The sequence below is a fragment of the Solanum lycopersicum genome, chromosome 1 (assembly GCF_036512215.1).
Source record: "Solanum lycopersicum chromosome 1, SLM_r2.1".
Lineage (NCBI taxonomy): Eukaryota > Viridiplantae > Streptophyta > Magnoliopsida > Solanales > Solanaceae > Solanum > Solanum lycopersicum.
The window spans coordinates 86,911,279-86,930,035 of NC_090800.1; the positions used below are offsets into that span (position 1 = coordinate 86,911,279).

At 31.5% G+C, this 18,757-nt stretch overlaps 3 protein-coding genes and 1 long non-coding RNA gene across 4 annotated transcripts; 3 read left to right on the forward strand and 1 right to left on the reverse strand.

The window, feature by feature from the left end:
* Positions 1 to 772: 772 nt before the first annotated feature.
* Positions 773 to 2,995, forward strand: TPS32 (viridiflorene synthase). Its single transcript, NM_001321094.1, has 6 exons — positions 773 to 961; positions 1,040 to 1,310; positions 1,405 to 1,777; positions 1,854 to 2,072; positions 2,150 to 2,288; positions 2,381 to 2,995. Exons 1-6 carry the CDS (start codon positions 860 to 862, stop codon positions 2,921 to 2,923), a joined length of 1,647 nt encoding a protein of 548 aa, NP_001308023.1. The 5' UTR covers positions 773 to 859; the 3' UTR covers positions 2,924 to 2,995.
* A 3,185-nt stretch (positions 2,996 to 6,180) lies between these two features.
* Positions 6,181 to 8,430, forward strand: TPS33 (viridiflorene synthase). Its single transcript, NM_001321125.1, has 6 exons — positions 6,181 to 6,338; positions 6,415 to 6,685; positions 6,769 to 7,141; positions 7,215 to 7,433; positions 7,529 to 7,667; positions 7,751 to 8,430. Exons 1-6 carry the CDS (start codon positions 6,225 to 6,227, stop codon positions 8,291 to 8,293), a joined length of 1,659 nt encoding a protein of 552 aa, NP_001308054.1. The 5' UTR covers positions 6,181 to 6,224; the 3' UTR covers positions 8,294 to 8,430.
* A 1,035-nt stretch (positions 8,431 to 9,465) lies between these two features.
* On the reverse strand, positions 9,466 to 12,660 carry LOC138340736 (uncharacterized). The gene is made up of 2 exons (XR_011213496.1): positions 12,576 to 12,660; positions 9,466 to 9,684 (listed from the first exon to the last, which is right to left on the reverse strand). It is a non-coding gene; the product is annotated as an uncharacterized lncRNA (long non-coding RNA).
* Positions 12,661 to 15,042: 2,382 nt separating this feature from the next.
* TPS35 (alpha-humulene_(-)-(E)-beta-caryophyllene synthase) lies at positions 15,043 to 17,521 on the forward strand. The gene is made up of 6 exons (NM_001321016.1): positions 15,043 to 15,220; positions 15,317 to 15,593; positions 15,723 to 16,095; positions 16,190 to 16,408; positions 16,624 to 16,762; positions 16,848 to 17,521. The coding sequence occupies exons 1-6, from the start codon at positions 15,101 to 15,103 to the stop codon at positions 17,388 to 17,390; spliced, it is 1,671 nt and encodes a 556-aa protein (NP_001307945.1). The 5' UTR covers positions 15,043 to 15,100; the 3' UTR covers positions 17,391 to 17,521.
* The last annotated feature ends 1,236 nt before the right edge of the window (positions 17,522 to 18,757 follow it).

The window sequence follows — 18,757 nt, forward strand, 5'->3', positions numbered from 1 at the left end:
GTGACTATTTCCTCAATTTTAAATTCCTCATCTACTAAGCCAACCTCTATTTTTTTTTTAATTCTTTAAACCCCTCTCGATTACCTCTAGGTCTGCCGTTACTATGTCCATTCAATCTCCTTGGGGCGAAGAACTTATAATAATGCACTCATGCAATAATTACATAGTATGCTTATGTAATACTATATTTTTTTCAAGTTGAAATTGGAAACAATAGCATTGGATCAAGACAGACGCCATTGAAGGGGAAAAAAAACCCTTAAAAAATAAACAAAAGGAACACTTTCTTGGTCCCTTCGAGGCAATATATCCCATTAATATAAAATTATAAAACGAAAAAAATTACAGACGGCCTCCCGAGGAAAGAAGGCGGACGTCACTAACGGCCATAATGTATTTTTCCGAAAATGGAACTACATATAACGAATAAAAAACATGAAGATTATCGAGTATAATTAATTTTTATAAAATAAACGCCACTTACAATATCCACTAATACTTGTTTAATTTAGAATATTTAATAATTACTTATAATAATCTTATATGGGTATAGGAAGATGTACTAGATATAAAAAAAAATTTATCATTAATTTTGATAAAGACTAGAAAGAGTATATTACTGTGGAGCGATCAGTTAAATATGTAGTCAAAGTAAGGCAACGGGATGGACTGCATGCATCACAAAAAATTTCAAAAGAGAATGCATTCTCACCACTATAAATACTCAATATTCCTTCACTTTCATTTCCATCAACACTTCAATTCCCTATCAACAACTAACCAAAGAGAGAAAGGAAAATATAAAAAAAAAAAGGCTTTCTGTTTTCTCACAAAGCTAATTACATCCTTTTCTGAAGAAATGGCCCTACTTAACAACCAAGATGAGATTGTTCGCCCTGTTGCAAATTTCTCTCCAAGTCTTTGGGGTGATCGTTTCCATTCATTCTCTCTCGACAATCAGGTAATTACAATATCTTTCTCGATCGCTTCATTATATTTGGTTAATTATTACTAATCCCAATCAATGAACATTTTACAGGTTGCTGACAAGTATGCTCAACAGATTGAAACTTTGAAGGAACAAACAAGGAGTTTGTTGTCTGATGCTGCCTGTGGAACAACACTGGCTGAGAAATTGAATCTGATAGACATCGTTGAGCGACTTGGCTTAGCTTATCATTTTGAAAAACAAATAGAGGACATGTTGGATCAAATTTACAAAGCAGATCCTAACTTTGAGGCTCATGATTTAAACACTTTGTCCCTTCAATTTAGAATATTGAGACAACATGGTTACAATATCTCTCAAAGTAGGTCCTTTACATATATATGCTGCACTTTTTTTTGTTTCTTTATCCGCATGCAAAAAAACTAATTATCTTTTGCTTTTTATTCATCATCCAGAAATTTTCAGCAGATTCCAAGATGCGAATGGTAAGTTCAAGGAATCACTTAGCAACGACATCAAAGGTCTATTGAACTTATATGAAGCTTCACATGTACGGACTCATGGAGAAGATATTTTGGAAGAGGCACTTGCTTTCTCCACTGCTCATCTTGAGTCTGCAGCTCCACATTTGAAGTCACCTCTGAGTAAGCAAGTGACTCATGCCCTTGAGCAATCTCTCCATAAGAGCATTCCAAGAGTTGAGACACGATACTTCATCTCTATCTACGAAGAGGAGGAATTTAAGAATGATGTGTTGCTTCGATTTGCCAAATTAGATTACAACTTACTCCAGATGTTGCACAAACAAGAACTCAGTGAAGTATCAAGGTAATTAATATAAAAAAAAATAATAATAATTGTTATTTGAAAGTTATTTGTCAAATTAATTCTAATTATTTTGTAGGTGGTGGAAAGATTTGGATTTTGTGACAACGCTTCCATATGCTAGGGATAGAGCAGTCGAATGTTACTTTTGGACGATGGGAGTGTATGCTGAACCTCAATACTCCCAGGCTCGTGTCATGCTTGCTAAGACTATAGCAATGATTTCGATAGTAGATGACACATTCGATGCTTATGGAATCGTAAAAGAACTGGAGGTTTACACCGATGCCATACAGAGGTATGAACTTATTAGAGAGGGTTAATTTCTTAAAAGGGGAGTTTACTAAATCTTTCTCTTTTCTTTTCATTTATTAGGTGGGATATTAGCCAAATGGATCGACTCCCAGAATACATGAAAGTCAGTTTTAAGGCTCTTTTGGATCTGTATGAAGATTATGAAAAGGAGTTGTCAAAGGATGGGAGATCTGATGTTGTACAGTACGCAAAAGAAAGAGTACGAACTCACTGATTTCTATTTAAAATCACTACCTTATTTTTCTTATTTATACTGGATCTATATATATTATTGAAATTTTTGTTAAACAGATGAAGGAGATTGTGAGAAATTATTTTGTAGAAGCAAAGTGGTTTATTGAGGGATATATGCCGCCAGTTTCTGAGTATCTTAGCAATGCATTAGCTACCAGCACTTATTATTTGCTGACTACAACATCCTATTTGGGAGTGAAGTCAGCAACAAAGGAAGATTTCGAATGGTTGGCCAAGAACCCTAAAATTCTTGAAGCCAATGTGACATTATGCCGAGTTGTTGATGACATAGCCACCTATGAAGTTGAGAAGGGTAGGGGCCAAATCGCAACTGGAATTGAGTGTTATATGAGGGATTATGGCGTATCAACACAAGTAGCAATGGACAAATTTCAAGAGATGGCTGAGATAGCATGGAAGGATGTAAATGAAGGAATTCTTCGACCAACTCCTGTCTCTACAGAAATCCTTACTCGAATTCTCAATCTTGCTCGTATTATAGATGTTACTTATAAACACAATCAAGATGGATACACTCATCCGGAGAAGGTTTTAAAACCTCACATCATTGCTTTACTGGTGGACTCCATTGAGATCTAAATCATTCACTCTTTTTTTCTTTTTTTGGTTCCATCTATATAAGATAGTACTCTACTTAAAACGTTTTTGTAACATTAATTCTTGATATCTTTATAATACTTCTTTTGTATCTAGCTCGATCTTCTTTTTATTTGTTAAAATAAATTGTAATATGTTAAGGAAAGAAACTACCATATTGATCATCTAACAAAAAGGAGAGAATTTAAAAAATCAAAAACAAAAAAACATAAGCTTTATCTATGCAAGTGGCCCACTCGTCCTAAAATTCTAATAATATAAGGGTTTATAGTACTTTGAGTCCTTTCGTTATTCATAAATTTAATGTTAATTTTTATGATATCTAACTAAATACATTAGAATAATGCATTTTTAAAATTCTTTTGGTCGTAAATATTTACCAATTTTCTATGATTATAAACTGTACCATTATCTAATTATTGTTGATTTGTTGTGTTAGGTTAAGTTTATAATATTTCTTCATAAATATAATTCTAAAAATAATCTGAATATAATATATTTTATGAAAAAACAAAAGTATATTAAATTAAATATATTCAAAACTGAATTAAATTCGATAACTCTAATAAAAAAACTTATTAGTTCATTGGTAATAGATTTATTGGTTTAATGATTTTGGTAATGATTTTGATTTTTTTATTATTGGGTTATTGATTCTTAACGGGTTGACGTTTTTTTCTTAACAGAATAACCGATAACTAGATAATAAATTAATAAATTATATTAATACCATTTTGGTATATAAAGTCCTTTGTATATAGTCTCAAACTTTTAGTTATTCTACAATGTGTTAAAGCTGTGTTTAGCAAGATAAAATCTATCAACTCATATGCATGATTTATTTGATTTGTCATCATGTTTCTAAGAGATATTTAATAATTTATTTTCATGTCAAATCATTATGGTTAAATCAATAGCCGAACCAATAACGATCAATAACTGATGAATTGATTAGCAAACATCTTAATGGTTCTTAACGATTTAACATATCTACAAACCAATAATCAAATAGTTGAACTGATAAACTTTAAAATCAAACTGAACATTAAGCGGCATATATCAAAATCAAAATTTGTTGGTATATAAATGATGAACCAAAAGTATTTACAAACCATTCTAATGTGCTGTGTGTACAGCGGAAGTGACATTAGTACTTTAAACTCCAAAAAATACTAACTAAAATAATTGCTTTACACTCTAAAAATTGAATGTCTCAACTCTCAAGTGGATCAAGTTATCTTTTTTACTCTAAAATAGAATTGATCTATTTAATGTATAAAATAAAATTGTTGACATTTCACTCAGTGATAAAAAATTTAAAACGTTAGATGATGAAAATTTGAAAAACTTTATCAAGCCAAAAACATAATCGATTTGTACTATTCACAATGTAAAAAATAGGTTTTGACATTTTTTATAGAAAAATTGTTAATTGTGAATTTGATGAAAAGAATATTACATTAACCTTGAATAAATCTTAAAACATTATGCAAGTCTTTATGAATGATATTAATACCATCATTATTAATCAAATTTGAATTAAAAAAAAATACTCATATTATTATTATATAAATCAAAGCTTAATTTATTTTAGTTTATACAATAATCTTCGCTTTTTAATTTTTTAAAAGGACTAGACACATTTTTCTATTTGGAGATTCTTTATTTTTAATGTTAATGTCATCCATGTAAGATTTGTAGAAAACATTTTAGTGTCATAAATATTGTTTCTATATCCAATATAGACTTTATATTTAATTGTAATACAAACATGATTTAAATTCCTAAAAGAATGAAATAAATTAATACTGACAAGTTAGATAACATTTTTTTTAATTATTGGGGATATTTTTAGTTTTGAAGTGGTTTTAATCCAGGTTAATGCCCTTCAATTATCTATCACTGTTGAATGATATGTGTCAAATCTCTTTTTATAGTATAAATCAATTCAATTGAAGTATTTCTCTTCTCATTTGTATGCCAATTTTGTTCCAAATTTAGTTTTTAATTATTTTCGGTCAATTTAAGACTAAATTTTCGATCATCACAATATTTCGCTCACATTTGTGTCTTCCTTTCTCTCTAACCTTCTTTTTTTCTGTGAACTTATTTGTTATTTTCAATGGATACAAATGGAAAGAAATTGATAAGACACCCCTAGAAACCTACTTCTGCTGCTTAGACTTATTAATGAAATTATATCTTATGTCTTCATAATTATATCGATTTGTTATTTTAATGTCTACTATGAAACTCTGGATAACTAAATCTTTATCTTCTTCGTTTAAAGCATAAAGCAACTTCCAAATTTTTGGAATTGGATCTTGAATTTTCTTTTTAGAAATTAATTGTTTTTCATTAGGAGTATAATTAATGATGTATTTTGATACTTATAAATGATAAAACAAAAAAAAGGGATAAATTTAATATAGTTTTTTTGTTCAGAAGAATATGCAGATATACAAAACTATATACATTTGAGAAATTCTCTGTACTTGAAAAAAGAATTTGTCAATTCTCAATCTGTCCCAATCGAGAAAATAAAAGCACGTTATGGAAAGGAAAAAAATTTGCATTTACTTTATTCTATTGAATTAGTTACATTTCAATTTTTTATAAATTCAACATTAACTTAATAAAATAGGATGGCATATAAACTCAACCTTGAACCGGAACGCAAAAATAATTTATGTTTAAGCCATCAATCTGAACTTTACAAATAATATGTGTTTAATTCAATAAATGAAATTATATATTGCATATAATCCTTTGTTTTTCTTTTGGGACATGATTTTCAATTCAAAGTTGCTACATTCTGCACTGAAGGAATTCCAATATTATTATATTTTGGATGCCATCGAAATAGACCTCAAATCAACATTTTCCAAATACATGGTGCAAATTGTGACAAAAAAGACTAAGAGACAAAATAATGCATGTCTCGTACTAATTGTAATATTTTATGTTTTAAGTCGTTTTGTGAATTGAGACTAGAGGAAAATGAGACTTGCAGACAGACGCCAAAAAAGGAAAATAAAATTAAAAATGGAATTTTATTAAACTTTCAATAGCAATGTGAATTAGAACACTCTAACATTTTTTACTATATAGGCCACTGACCAGTACATAGTCAAGTGCGGCAACCAGAGCGGCAATTGATGGCTGTGACAAAAGATTCACCATACATTATAAATACTCATTTCCTTCACTTCCATTTTCATCATCACTTTGTTCAATTTCTCTAAAACACTTTTTTTTCACAAGCTAATTGAGTGTAGAAGAAATGGCCTCAGCTGCTGCATTGATGAGTAACTGCCAAGACATTGTTCGCCCTGTTGCTGATTTCTCTCCAAGTCTTTGGGGTGATCGTTTCCATTATTTCTCCCTTGATAATCAGGTATCTGTTTAAAGAACAAACTAATATTAACTTGTTTTATAAAATGTATTAGTACTTTATAAATTATAATTTATAGGTTGCGGAAGAGTATGCTCAAGAGATTGAAACATTGAAAGAGCAAACAAGAAGTTTGTTGTCTGATGCTGCTTGTGGAACAACACTGGCTGAGAAATTGAATCTGATAGACATCGTTGAGCGACTTGGCTTAGCTTATCATTTTGAGACACAAATAGAGGACATGTTGGATCAAATTTACAAATCAGATCCTAACTTTGAGGCTCATGATTTAAACACTTTGTCCCTTCAATTTCGAATATTGAGACAACACGGTTACAATATCTCCCCAAGTACGTAATATAATAATCAACACCGTTACACTAGCTATATAGTAATACGTAACTAATAATATTTTGTTTTCCACTTGAACCAGAAATCTTTTGCAGATTCCAAGATGCGAATGGTAAGTTCAAGGAATCACTTAGCAACGACATCAAAGGTCTATTGAACTTATATGAAGCTTCACATGTACGGACTCATGGAGAAGATATTTTAGAAGAGGCACTTGCTTTCTCCACTGCTCATCTTGAGTCTGCAGCTCCACATTTGAAGTCACCTCTGAGTAAGCAAGTGACTCATGCCCTTGAGCAATCTCTCCATAAGAGCATTCCAAGAGTTGAGACACGATACTTCATCTCTATCTACGAAGAGGAGGAACAGAAGAATGATGTGCTGCTCCGATTTGCAAAACTGGATTTCAACTTACTTCAGATGTTGCACAAACAAGAACTCAGTGAAGTATCAAGGTAATTAATATAAAAAAAGAATTAAATTGTTATTTGAAAGTTATTTGTCAAATTAATTCTAATTATTTTGTAGGTGGTGGAAAGATTTGGATTTTGTGACAACGCTTCCATATGCTAGGGATAGAGCAGTGGAGTGTTACTTTTGGACGATGGGAGTGTACGCTGAACCACAATACTCTCAGGCTCGTGTCATGCTCGCTAAGACTATAGCAATGATTTCGATAGTAGATGACACATTCGATGCTTATGGAATAGTAGAAGAACTGGAGGTTTATACCGATGCCATACAGAGGTATGAACTTGCCTCTCTAACAGTTAATGGATTTATTAGACAGGTTTATAAGAAGAGGAACGAACTTAATCTATCTTTCTCTTTTCATTTATTAGGTGGGATATTAGTCAAATTGATCGGCTCCCTGATTACATGAAAATCAGTTATAAAGCACTTCTAGATCTCTACGATGATTATGAAACAGAATTGTCAAAGGATGGCAGATCCGATGTTGTACACTACGCTAAAGAAAGAGTATGAATTTAATCAGTAATATCAGTCACCTAATTTTTTTGAATAAATAGTGATGTTTGAATGTATTTGCCTGTTGTTGACAGATGAAAGAAATTGTGAGAAACTATTTTGTGGAAGCAAAATGGTTCATTGAAGGATACATGCCACCAGTTTCTGAGTATCTTAGCAATGCATTAGCTACCAGCACTTATTACTTGCTTACCACTACATCCTACTTGGGCGTGAAATCTGCTACCAAGGAAGATTTTGAATGGTTGGCCAAGAACCCTAAAATCCTTGAAGCCAACGTGACTTTATGTCGAGTCATTGATGACATAGCCACCTATGAGGTTGAGAAGGGTAGAGGTCAGATTGCAACTGGAATTGAGTGTTACATGAGGGATTATGGCGTATCAACACAAGTAGCAATGGAAAAATTTCAAGAGATGGCTGAGATAGCATGGAAGGATGTAAATGAAGGAATTCTTCGACCAACACCTGTCTCTACAGAAATCCTTACTCGAATTCTCAATCTTGCTCGTATTATAGATGTCACTTACAAGCACAATCAAGATGGATACACTCATCCGGAGAAGGTTTTAAAACCTCACATTATCGCCTTGTTGGTAGATTCTGTTGAGATTTAAATAATTTATCACTTCACCTAGGAACACTTTGCTAATTCTCAGTCTCTTTATAAATAAGTAATCTATGTATACCTTTGATGGATATCTTGTCGGTATCTCTATAGGCTAGGGTATAAGTTACCTTCTTAACTTAATTTCTTGTTTGTATTAATAAAAAAATATTTGAATTGAATTACTTCAGTTTCTATCTAAGCTGCTTTAGCTTAATTTGTTTAAGTTATGTAAAACAATTCTGAAAGTCATGACGTGAAAGAATATGCTTCAACAGTTTCTGATTAGCCACAAGAAAATAAATTAAAAATGAGTATTCCGTAGCTGTTAAAGACGTATGTATTGACCTCCATTGCAAGGGTAAATGCGAACATTATTGTCGACAGGAGCTAGGGAGAATTTTTCTCACATGAAAATATTTCAGTAGATAATTCATTTGCTTAATTCTTACTAAATATACGAGTTACGGTACGGTTTATTCATAACCCTAAAAGATTGAATTATTTTAATTTATATTTAATGTGTTCAGAAAAATATTAAAAAAAAAATTCACTAAAAATCTTTTGTTTTGTCATATAAAAATCATTCAACTTGACCAGGTTAATTAAATACTAAATTTCACTTAATTTTTATATTTTATGTCGTAAATTAGACATCATACTCTCAAATAACTAGTTAGCTTGATAAAACACATTAAATGCAATGGATTAAATCTCGAAGATCTTCCACCAAATTTCTCTTCATAACACTGGTATGTCTCGTGGATCTAACGATTTGAACCGATGATTTTGTGTTCGTCAAACGAGACTATTTATGACCATAGAATTTTTATATATTTTTTAATTATTTTAAATTGTTAATTAATATAATTTATAGTACTTTTTATATATTTCATAAATATATAAATTTTATTTTAAAAAAAAATTAAATATTTCATGCGCAAATTTTCGATCAAAGTTAAATTGTCCGACTCTCAAAAAATGAATGTGTCACATAAATTGAGTTACAGAGAGTAAATTTTATGTAATAGGTAATAAATAATATTTCCTCTGTTCTATTTTATGTGACACATTCAAATTTTGAGATTTAAACAAGTTTATTTTTGACCATAAGTTTTTTCATAGATTTTTAAAAACATTTTAGATTAATAATCATTGTGACTTGTAGTACTTGTTACATAGTTTACAAATATATAAATTTTATTTCAATAAAAAATAAAATAGAAGGTTTCATCTCCAAATATTCAATCAAACTTAAACTATTTGACTCTTAATAAAAAAAAAATTGTCACGTAAATTTAGACCGGGAGGTGGAATAACTTTTTATAATGAACTTAAAGTTGGAACCGCCAGTAAAATTTACACAATTTGGGAACATCTTCTATTCAAAGTTGCAACATTCTGCATAGAAGGAAATAAGAAAATTGTTAAGTGGGATCAAAGTAGACCCTGAATCAACAGCCCACGTGAATATGGAGTACGAAGCCTAAAATATAAAAAATATTATCAAAAATTTTAAAAAAATATATTAATTTTTTTAATAAAAAGGATAAAATTGCTATTGATGTAGCAATTTTGTTTTCACGTCGTTAAGTCAAAATTGCTGATGTACTAGTGATTTTATTCAAGTATATCTTTTTTTTAAAAAAATCACTTCTTAGACAATGATATTAATGAATTTTTTTTTGGAGGATCGCTGCCTTGGCAGTGATTTCCTTGGAAATGCTTTTTTTAAAGATCACTGTCATGGCAGCTATTAAAGTATAATATTTTTAAAAATATGCATCTGCCAATTATTTTTCTTTTTTAAGAATATCATTTTCAATTATTTTTTTAATCATTTTAATTTTGATGATTTTCTTTTTTGATTTTGATCAAAATAAAAGTTGCATTAAAATTTTTAGTAAAGATTTCACTAAATAATTATTTTTATAAAAAATCTATTTTTTCAAATCACTGCAATTGCAGCATTTATATATTAAAAAACAAAAAAACAGCGTTTTAGTGAAAAAAAAATACTTTGCAACGATTTTCATGATTTTTTTTAAAAATAAAAAATCGCTGCTTGGTGAAAGTTTTTTTAAAAAAATAAATCAGTGCCAATCTATTTATAAAAAATTGTACAATTATTTTTTTAAAATTGATTCACCAACATTTAATATGAATTAATAATTGCCAGCAATATTTTAATAAAAGTTATTTAACTAAATAGTTGTCAAGATTTTAAAAAGGAAGAAAGGAAAAAAAATGCAAACATGCAGCGATTTGCCAAAAAAATATAATAATTTCCCACTTAAATCGTTGCTTAGGCAGCGATATTAAAAAAAAATTTAAAACAAAAACGCTGCAGTTAAAGCGATTTTATTTTTATAATTTTTTTTGCCAAAAACGCTACCCATGTTGCGATTTTCTTTGGAAATATCGCTTATAGATCAGTGATTTTCATGAGCTTTTAACCGACTTAAAGCCGTGTAAATAAAATCGCTTCTGACATAGCGATTTAACCGTTTTGGTTAAAAAAAAGTTAATGTACCCTTTTAAAATTTTTGACTTTTCTTTTACTTTTTAGACTTCGAACTCTATGAATATGCACTAAGGACAAGAAGAACGAACATAATAAACAATTAATAACGCACACATATGTTATAATACATATATTTTTTAAATGTATAATACATTCTTTTCTTAAGTTGAAATTAGAAACTCTTAATGAAGCAATATCGGACCAACAGATTCTCCACAGTCGCCGAAGAAGGAAAAAGAATACAATATGCATGGCACAAGGAATTAAGAAAAATGATATAATTTCTATACACAGAAATGTATATAGATGACGCATTCGATGCTTATGGCATTGTAAAAGAAGTTGAGGTCTACACCAATGCCATACAGAGGTACAAACTACTTGTGAACATTTTATAATTTAAAGCCAAAGGGGGGTTGGAAAGATCATATCAAAACATGCCTGGATGTCAAACTATAGATATTTCTCTTTTTTCATATGATATACATATATATTTTTATTAAATAGATGAACTTATCAAATTCATTTATTAGGTGGGATATTGACCAAATTGATCGGCTCCCTGATTACATGAAATTGAATGTGTTTGCCTGTTGTTGACAGATGAAAGAAATCGTGAGAAATTATTTAGTGGAAGCAAAATGGTATATATATGCCGCCAGTCTCTGAGTATCTTAGGAATGCATTAGCTACTAGCACTTATTACTTGCTTTCAACTACATCATACTTGGGCATGAAGTGTGCTAACAAGGAAGATTTTGAATGGTTGGCCAAGAACCCTAAAAATACTTGAAGCCAATGTGACCTTATGTCGAGTCATTGATGACCTAGCCACATATGAGGTATACATTGCATCAAATAAAGTTGGATATATGTGTTTACCTAGTTGCAACCATGAATTGATAAAAATTGATTTCATACTTTTACAAACACATTCTCACTTCCAATCCAGGTTGAGAAGGATAGAGGTCAGATTGTAACTGGAATTGAGTGTTACATGAGAGATCATGGTGTATCAACAGAAGAGGCAATGGAAAAATTTCAAGAAATGGCTGAGATAGCGTGGAAGGATCTAAATGAAGGAATTCTACGACCAACTCCTGTATCTATGAAGATTCTCACTCGGATTCTCAATCTTGCTCGCATTATGGGTGTCGTTTACAAGCATAACCAAGATGGATACTCTCATCCTGAAAAAGTACTAAAACCTCACATTATGGCCTTGTTTGTGGACTCCATTAAAATTTAAAGCATCAACTGTTGTGCACAGGGAGCACTTGGTTACTAGCCCTCAAATAAGTAATTGGTCTACATTTGATGGTATATCTGTAGCTAGTTACGGTAGGTAATCAAATACTAATAATGAAAAATATTCAAGTATCAATTTCTGACAGGATAAATTATAATCACCATAATCTCAATCATTAAACTACTTCTAAGACGAATTATGATACTATACTGATACACCTTGTTAATATCCTTGTGGTCAAATGGTGTCCATATTGACTAGTAGCCTCATCAAAAATAAAATTATTGATTAGGAACATTTCATTATTTTAGCCATTACTAGTACCTTTTTTCGCGTTCTTGGACTTTATAATGACATAGACCGGAAATAAATGGGGAAAATAGAGAGATTTTTTGGGGGAGGAAAGCCAGGGAAGAGGCTGTGCATGGAATGGACAACTAATAAAATTGTACATCTCATGCGCTGCCTCGTCCCTGTCTATCCTCTCCACTTTTGAATATCATTCTACAACATAATTACCTCAACATATAGGGACTCCTTTCGCGAATAATGCTAAAAATGAGAAGGCCTTTTCCTGATGATAATTTTCGATGAACAAAAGGTTAGTGCAATGGCTGTTTTATGATGGAGTAAGAACCAGAAAAAGAAATAGTCATAGTACAAGTGATAGTACCACTAATTGAGGAGTACATACATAGGTCCCTCTCTGTTTCTAACTTTTAATTGACTCCCATTGTACTGCAGATTCAGTTTGTAGTACAATAACAATGCTTGCCCCAAAATTAAAAGCTACGTTCAGATAAAAGCTCTTTAATACTCATTCAATTACGACTACAGCTCGTACAAGTAATATTTTTGGTCACGTTACAATGAGCCTCTCAAGACTAATAAATTCGAGTCACCAAAAAAGAAAAAAGGTGACACAATTGTTGTGGGCACCAGACAGTCTAGCTGATCCAACTAACCAGACAATCCACTGTCATCATATCATGCAACAACGAGCTATATATGTTGCCTATATCAGAAATGTGCCTTACATGTTTATCTTTAAATATTTAACATAAATTTTGCATCACACGTCATATTTTTTTTTAAATCATGTAATATAGAAATCAAGATAAGCTTTGATAATATTTACTTTCGTGATTTCAAAAAAAAAATATTTACTTTCAGCATGTATTTTCTCAAACATACATGTAGAGCCATCAAAATGGGTTTGACTCATGAGGCTAATTTAACCTAATCCTTATAATAAGTGGGATTGGATATAATATTTTTGGCCCATTTATGAACGTGGCTTTTTAGCCCGCCGCATTTGGTCCGTTGGCCTCTTAGGTCCAACCTGCAAGTCTCAGAGGTCAATCCGTGCGCTATTAATTTTTAAAAAATTACTTTTAATAGTGTTTTATTTGTAAAGATTTTATGAATAAATATTTTGAAAAATAAAAAATCAAGTGTTTTGCAATATCATCTTGCATGGTGAATTGTAAATGAAGATGAACTTCTTAGGAAATAATATCAAATGTTGATTCAAATATTATCGATGGTGGAAGTAGAACGGAGTTGTAAAACATTAATTAATGAGTCATCTAATATTTAGAAATTTCAATTTGTTAAGTATTTAGGCTGCCTTGTGTTGCTGGAATCTTTTAAACCAACTAGTTTTTTTGTGGGAGAAATGATGGATCCACTAAATCTTATGTTGGTTATTATGTATTTTTGTAAGTGTTCCATCGAAGTGTGTGATTCATAAATGTATTTTTATAAGTATTCACCGAAGTGTGTGATTTATAAATGAATTCTTGTATGAATTGATATTGTGTTGATACACGTCAACATTCGATACTCTTTCTAAGAGAGTAATATTGTTCATTTTTTGATTGAAGGGTTAACCCGTCCCATCCCGTGGCCCGCTTAGGGATGGATTATACCGCTATTTTGTTAGCTCTTTAATTAAAAAGATCAGCCCGCCTAAACTCTTTTAACTCTCTAGCCGTTAGGGTTGGATTAGATTAAATCATCCCAATTTGACACCTCTACACATGCGGCAGTCCAGTACCAAGGACACAAAGATAGGAGCCTGTTTATCTTAATAGTAAAAATTACAATGAATATGTAAATCTTATATTCTCAATGTTGCTTAAACCAAACCAATACTTTGAATCTCTTTAGTAAAAATTTTGCTTCCTCACATTACACTCAAAAAAGGATGGCTATTTGGTACGCGAGATAACATGAGATATATAAATTTGGAATTAAATTAATTAATAATATATTTAGTTGAAGTAATAATTTATTCCCGAATATAATGTCAGATCCTCAATCCAACTTGGAATTATAGCATGGATAAATTAGTTCATAAACTATTATCGTGAGATAACTTTCGTGTGCGTACTAAAGGAATAGCAAGTTCATCAAAGTAGACCCGGCTACTCCAATGCATAGGCACGTAAAGAACACAAATAAAACATTGTTTTATGAAGTTAAAAAAATCCGGAGGAAGACTAAATGCACTGAAGGAAAAATAAATGACACATCACACGAGTAATATATATAAAATTTAGAAGAAAAGGCATACATTTTAAATAGTAGTAGTTGTCTTAGTTAGCAAATATGTTAGTACTATTACATATAGTATCGTAAAGGAAAAATATAGTCAATGATGACAGCATTAAGCAGAATAAAAGGCATGCTGTTTACAAGAATTTAGATATAAGTAGTAACAAATTGTAGGCTGCAAGTTTTACCCAAAAAGAGAGAGAAAATGTGTTTGCCATATAATAATATAATGATGTATATTTAGAGCAGTACTTACTATATGGTATTGTCAAGTGTGGCAACCGCCAACCGGACTACTATAGCATAGTATAGTATTATGAAGAATTTTAATCGTATGTGAAAGATGGCTCTCACAATTCATTCATTATAAATACTCATATCTCTTCTCTTACAATTCCATCATCATTTGTTCAATTCTCTACTACAGTCTACAAACATATAACATAACGAAGGAAATTTTTTCAGAAACAAAGAGTATAGTATAAATGGCCTCAGCTGCTGCATTGGTGAGCAACTACAGAGAGGAGGAGATTGTTCGCCCTGTTGCTGACTTCTCTCCAAGTCTTTGGGGTGATCGTTTCCATTCATTCTCCCTTGACAATAAGGTATTGATATATTTTCTACGAGTCTTTCATTTTCTTTATCTTGTTGGATGACTTTGAATGTAACATACATTTTCTTTTTTAAAAAAATATTTGCAGATTGCTGGAAAATATGCTCAAGAAATTGAAACTTTGAAGGAACAATCAAGAGTAATATTATCTGCATCTTCTGGAACAACATTGGCTCAGAAATTGGATCTGATAGACATTGTTGAGCGACTTGGCTTAGCTTATCATTTTGAGAAACAAATAGACGATGTGTTGGATCAAATTTACAAAGCAGATCCTAACTCTGAGGCTCAGGAATACAATGATTTACAAACTTCATCCATCCAATTTCGACTATTGAGACAACATGGTTACAATATCTCGCCGAGTAGGTCTATTATACACATGTTTTTCATTGATTGTTATATTTGTGTTTCTTGCTTACACCAAGGAATTTTTGTTTTCTTTTTACTTTTTCTTACTAAAAACTAATCTTTTATTTTTGTTTATGATCCAGAACTTTTTAGCAGATTCCAAGATGCAAAAGGCAAATTTAACGAATCTCTTAGCAACGACATCAAGGGTCTTTTGAACTTATATGAAGCCTCACATGTAAGGACTCATGGAGAAGATATTTTGGAAGAGGCACTTGCTTTCTCTACTGCTCATCTTGAATCTGCAGCTCCACATTTGAAGTCACCTCTGAGTAAGCAAGTGACTCATGCCCTTGAGCAATCTCTCCATAAGAGCATTCCAAGAGTTGAGACACGATACTTCATCTCTATCTACGAAGAGGAGGAACAGAAGAATGATTTGTTGCTTCGATTTGCAAAACTGGACTTCAACTTACTTCAGATGTTGCACAAACAAGAACTCAGTGAAGTATCAAGGTTTTGCTAGTAATTTACATGAAAAATATTACTACTATTATTTGTTTATAGTGACTCTCAGAATCTTATATATATATTGTTACTTACTTTGTAGGTGGTGGAAAGATTTGGATTTTGTGACAACCCTTCCATATGCTAGGGATAGAGCAGTCGAATGTTACTTCTGGACGATGGGAGTGTATGCTGAACCACAATACTCTCAGGCTCGTGTCATGCTTGCTAAGACTATAGCAATGATTTCGATAGTAGATGACACATTCGATGCTTATGGCATTGTAAAAGAACTGGAGGTCTACACCGATGCCATACAGAGGTATGGACTACTTCTTATCATTTAATTGGAAGATCCCATAAAGGTGGGAAAAAACCATATCAAACAACATGTTTATGTCCAATTTTAATTTTTTGCCTACAATTTATTATCCGAGACAAGCCTAGGAGTTAAACACTAGAGATTTCTGCTTCTTCTATGATATATGTTCTTTTAAATTGATTACTTATCAATTTTATTTTATTTTAATTTATCAGGTGGGATATTAGCCATATTGATCGGCTCCCTGATTACATGAAAATCAGTTACAAAGCACTTTTAGATCTCTACGATGATTATGAAACAGAACTGTCAAAGGATGGCAGATCCGATGTTGTACACTACGCTAAAGAAAGAGTATGAATATAATCAGTTATATCAGTCACCTAATTTTTTTTTGAATAAATAGTGATGTTTGAATGTCTTTACCTGTTGTTGACAGATGAAAGAAATTGTGAGAAACTATTTTGTGGAAGCAAAATGGTTCATTGAAGGATACATGCCACCAGTTTCTGAGTATCTTTGCAATGCATTAGCTACCAGCACTTATTACTTGCTTACCACTACATCCTACTTGGGCGTGAAATCTGCTAACAAGGAAGATTTTGAATGGTTGGCAAAGAACCCTAAAATTCTTGAAGCCAATGTGACACTATGCCGAGTCATTGATGACATAGCCACCTATGATGTTGAGAAGGGTAGAGGTCAGATTGCAACTGGAATTGAATGTTACATGAGAGATTATGGCGTATCCACAGAAGAGGCAATGGAAAAATTTGAAGAGATGGCTGAGATAGCATGGAAGGATGTAAATGAAGGAATCCTTCGACCAACTCCTGTCTCTACGGAGATTCTCACTCGCATTCTCAATCTTGCTCGCATTATTGATGTCACTTATAAACACAATCAAGATGGATACACGCATCCTGAAAAAGTACTAAAACCTCATATTATTGCGTTGTTGGTGGACTCTATTGAAATTTAAATCATCTATTGTTTTGTACATTTGGGAGCACTTGCTTCCTATCCCCTAAAATTATAGTAAGTATTTGATTGATGCCTTGTTGGTATCTACGCTGCTAGCTAAGATGGGAGTTGCTGGAGATACATGTTATTGTGCAGTGCAGTTAATTCCTTTAATTTTTTGTTGTATCATTATTGACATTTTAAATATATACATATCATTTCTTTTTATAGCTAGATATTTCAGATAAAATCGGTGTCAAAATAAGCCCATGATAACACATCAAAATATAAAAGCAAACTCCGAAATATAATGTAAACCTCTTAACAATAGTAGGAAGTATCAATTTTATACAGGAAGTGGAACATCAAAATCGCCTTAATCTCAAACACAACTCTACTTATAAGAAAAATTGTGATAGTATTCCTGCCATCTTTGAAAAATAAAAATGAAAAGTTCTTTTCTTGAAAATTTCTAATGGCTGCTTTATGATGGAATAAGGACTAGAGAGTAGAAGAAAAGAAGGCAAAATATAGTCTTAGTACACCAGTAATTGAGGTGTACAGTCAAAAGGACCCTCTCTGTTTCTAAGTGCTAACTGGGTTTGTAATAAGAAAAAAAAAACAGATTTTCCCCAAAATTAAAAGCTACTGCTAATGCCTCTTTAAGTACTTACTATTTTATTACGATTACAAATTTACAACTTAGTAGAAAACGATGTAGAAGTAGTATGAGTGGTCATATTAGATGATTTAATTTAAAGTAAAAAAAATAAACCATGCTGTTCACAAGAATTAAGATGCACAAGTAAGTGATGAATTAAATCCAAATAGAAGAAAAAAGAACATTATGCCATATTATAATACTCTATATCTATAGAGCAGCAAGTGATTAGTTATTAGTATGTTGGGAAAACGCGGACAAGCACAAAAGTATATATGGTAAAAGTAATGGAAATAAAATGAGAAAATAACGACACCAAAAATTTTACGTGGAAACCCTTCTGAATAAGGGAAAAAACCACGGGCCAAGAGGAGCAACTGATATTACTATAGTAAGAAATTTTACACTGTGTAGTCACGAATACAATACACAAAGTGACTACTACACACTCAAAAGGAACAACACTTTTTTGGTTTCCGTCTTACTAAAATATCGCTCACACTCTATTTTTCTTCACATACTATTTTCTTATATAGTCTATGGAATATCTCACTTTGCTCTTAAAATGGTTTTTCTCTCTAACTTGGTGTGTTCTACAAATGAGAAAGAATGCTCTATTTATAGAAGGATAAAACCATACCTATGTTACTAATGACATATGTAAACATAGCCAAGTCAAAAATGGTTGCAAATCTTACTAATTTGCCAACTACCAAATCTTTTCT

What these genes read in the sequence shown, in the direction of transcription:
- TPS32 (NM_001321094.1), top strand. Translation starts at nt 860, where the DNA reads ATGGCCCTACTTAACAACCAAGATGAGATTGTTCGCCCTGTTGCAAAT. An exon ending in TGGTTACAATATCTCTCAAA is followed by an intron (nt 1,311 to 1,404) that starts GTAGGTCCTTTA and finishes TTCATCATCCAG; the next exon opens with AAATTTTCAGCAGATTCCAA. An exon ending in TACAGTACGCAAAAGAAAGA is followed by an intron (nt 2,289 to 2,380) that starts GTACGAACTCAC and finishes TTTGTTAAACAG; the next exon opens with ATGAAGGAGATTGTGAGAAA.
- TPS33 (NM_001321125.1), top strand. Translation starts at nt 6,225, where the DNA reads ATGGCCTCAGCTGCTGCATTGATGAGTAACTGCCAAGACATTGTTCGC. An exon ending in CGGTTACAATATCTCCCCAA is followed by an intron (nt 6,686 to 6,768) that starts GTACGTAATATA and finishes CACTTGAACCAG; the next exon opens with AAATCTTTTGCAGATTCCAA. An exon ending in GAACTCAGTGAAGTATCAAG is followed by an intron (nt 7,142 to 7,214) that starts GTAATTAATATA and finishes ATTATTTTGTAG; the next exon opens with GTGGTGGAAAGATTTGGATT.
- TPS35 (NM_001321016.1), top strand. Translation starts at nt 15,101, where the DNA reads ATGGCCTCAGCTGCTGCATTGGTGAGCAACTACAGAGAGGAGGAGATT. An exon ending in CATTCTCCCTTGACAATAAG is followed by an intron (nt 15,221 to 15,316) that starts GTATTGATATAT and finishes AAATATTTGCAG; the next exon opens with ATTGCTGGAAAATATGCTCA. An exon ending in TACACCGATGCCATACAGAG is followed by an intron (nt 16,409 to 16,623) that starts GTATGGACTACT and finishes TTAATTTATCAG; the next exon opens with GTGGGATATTAGCCATATTG.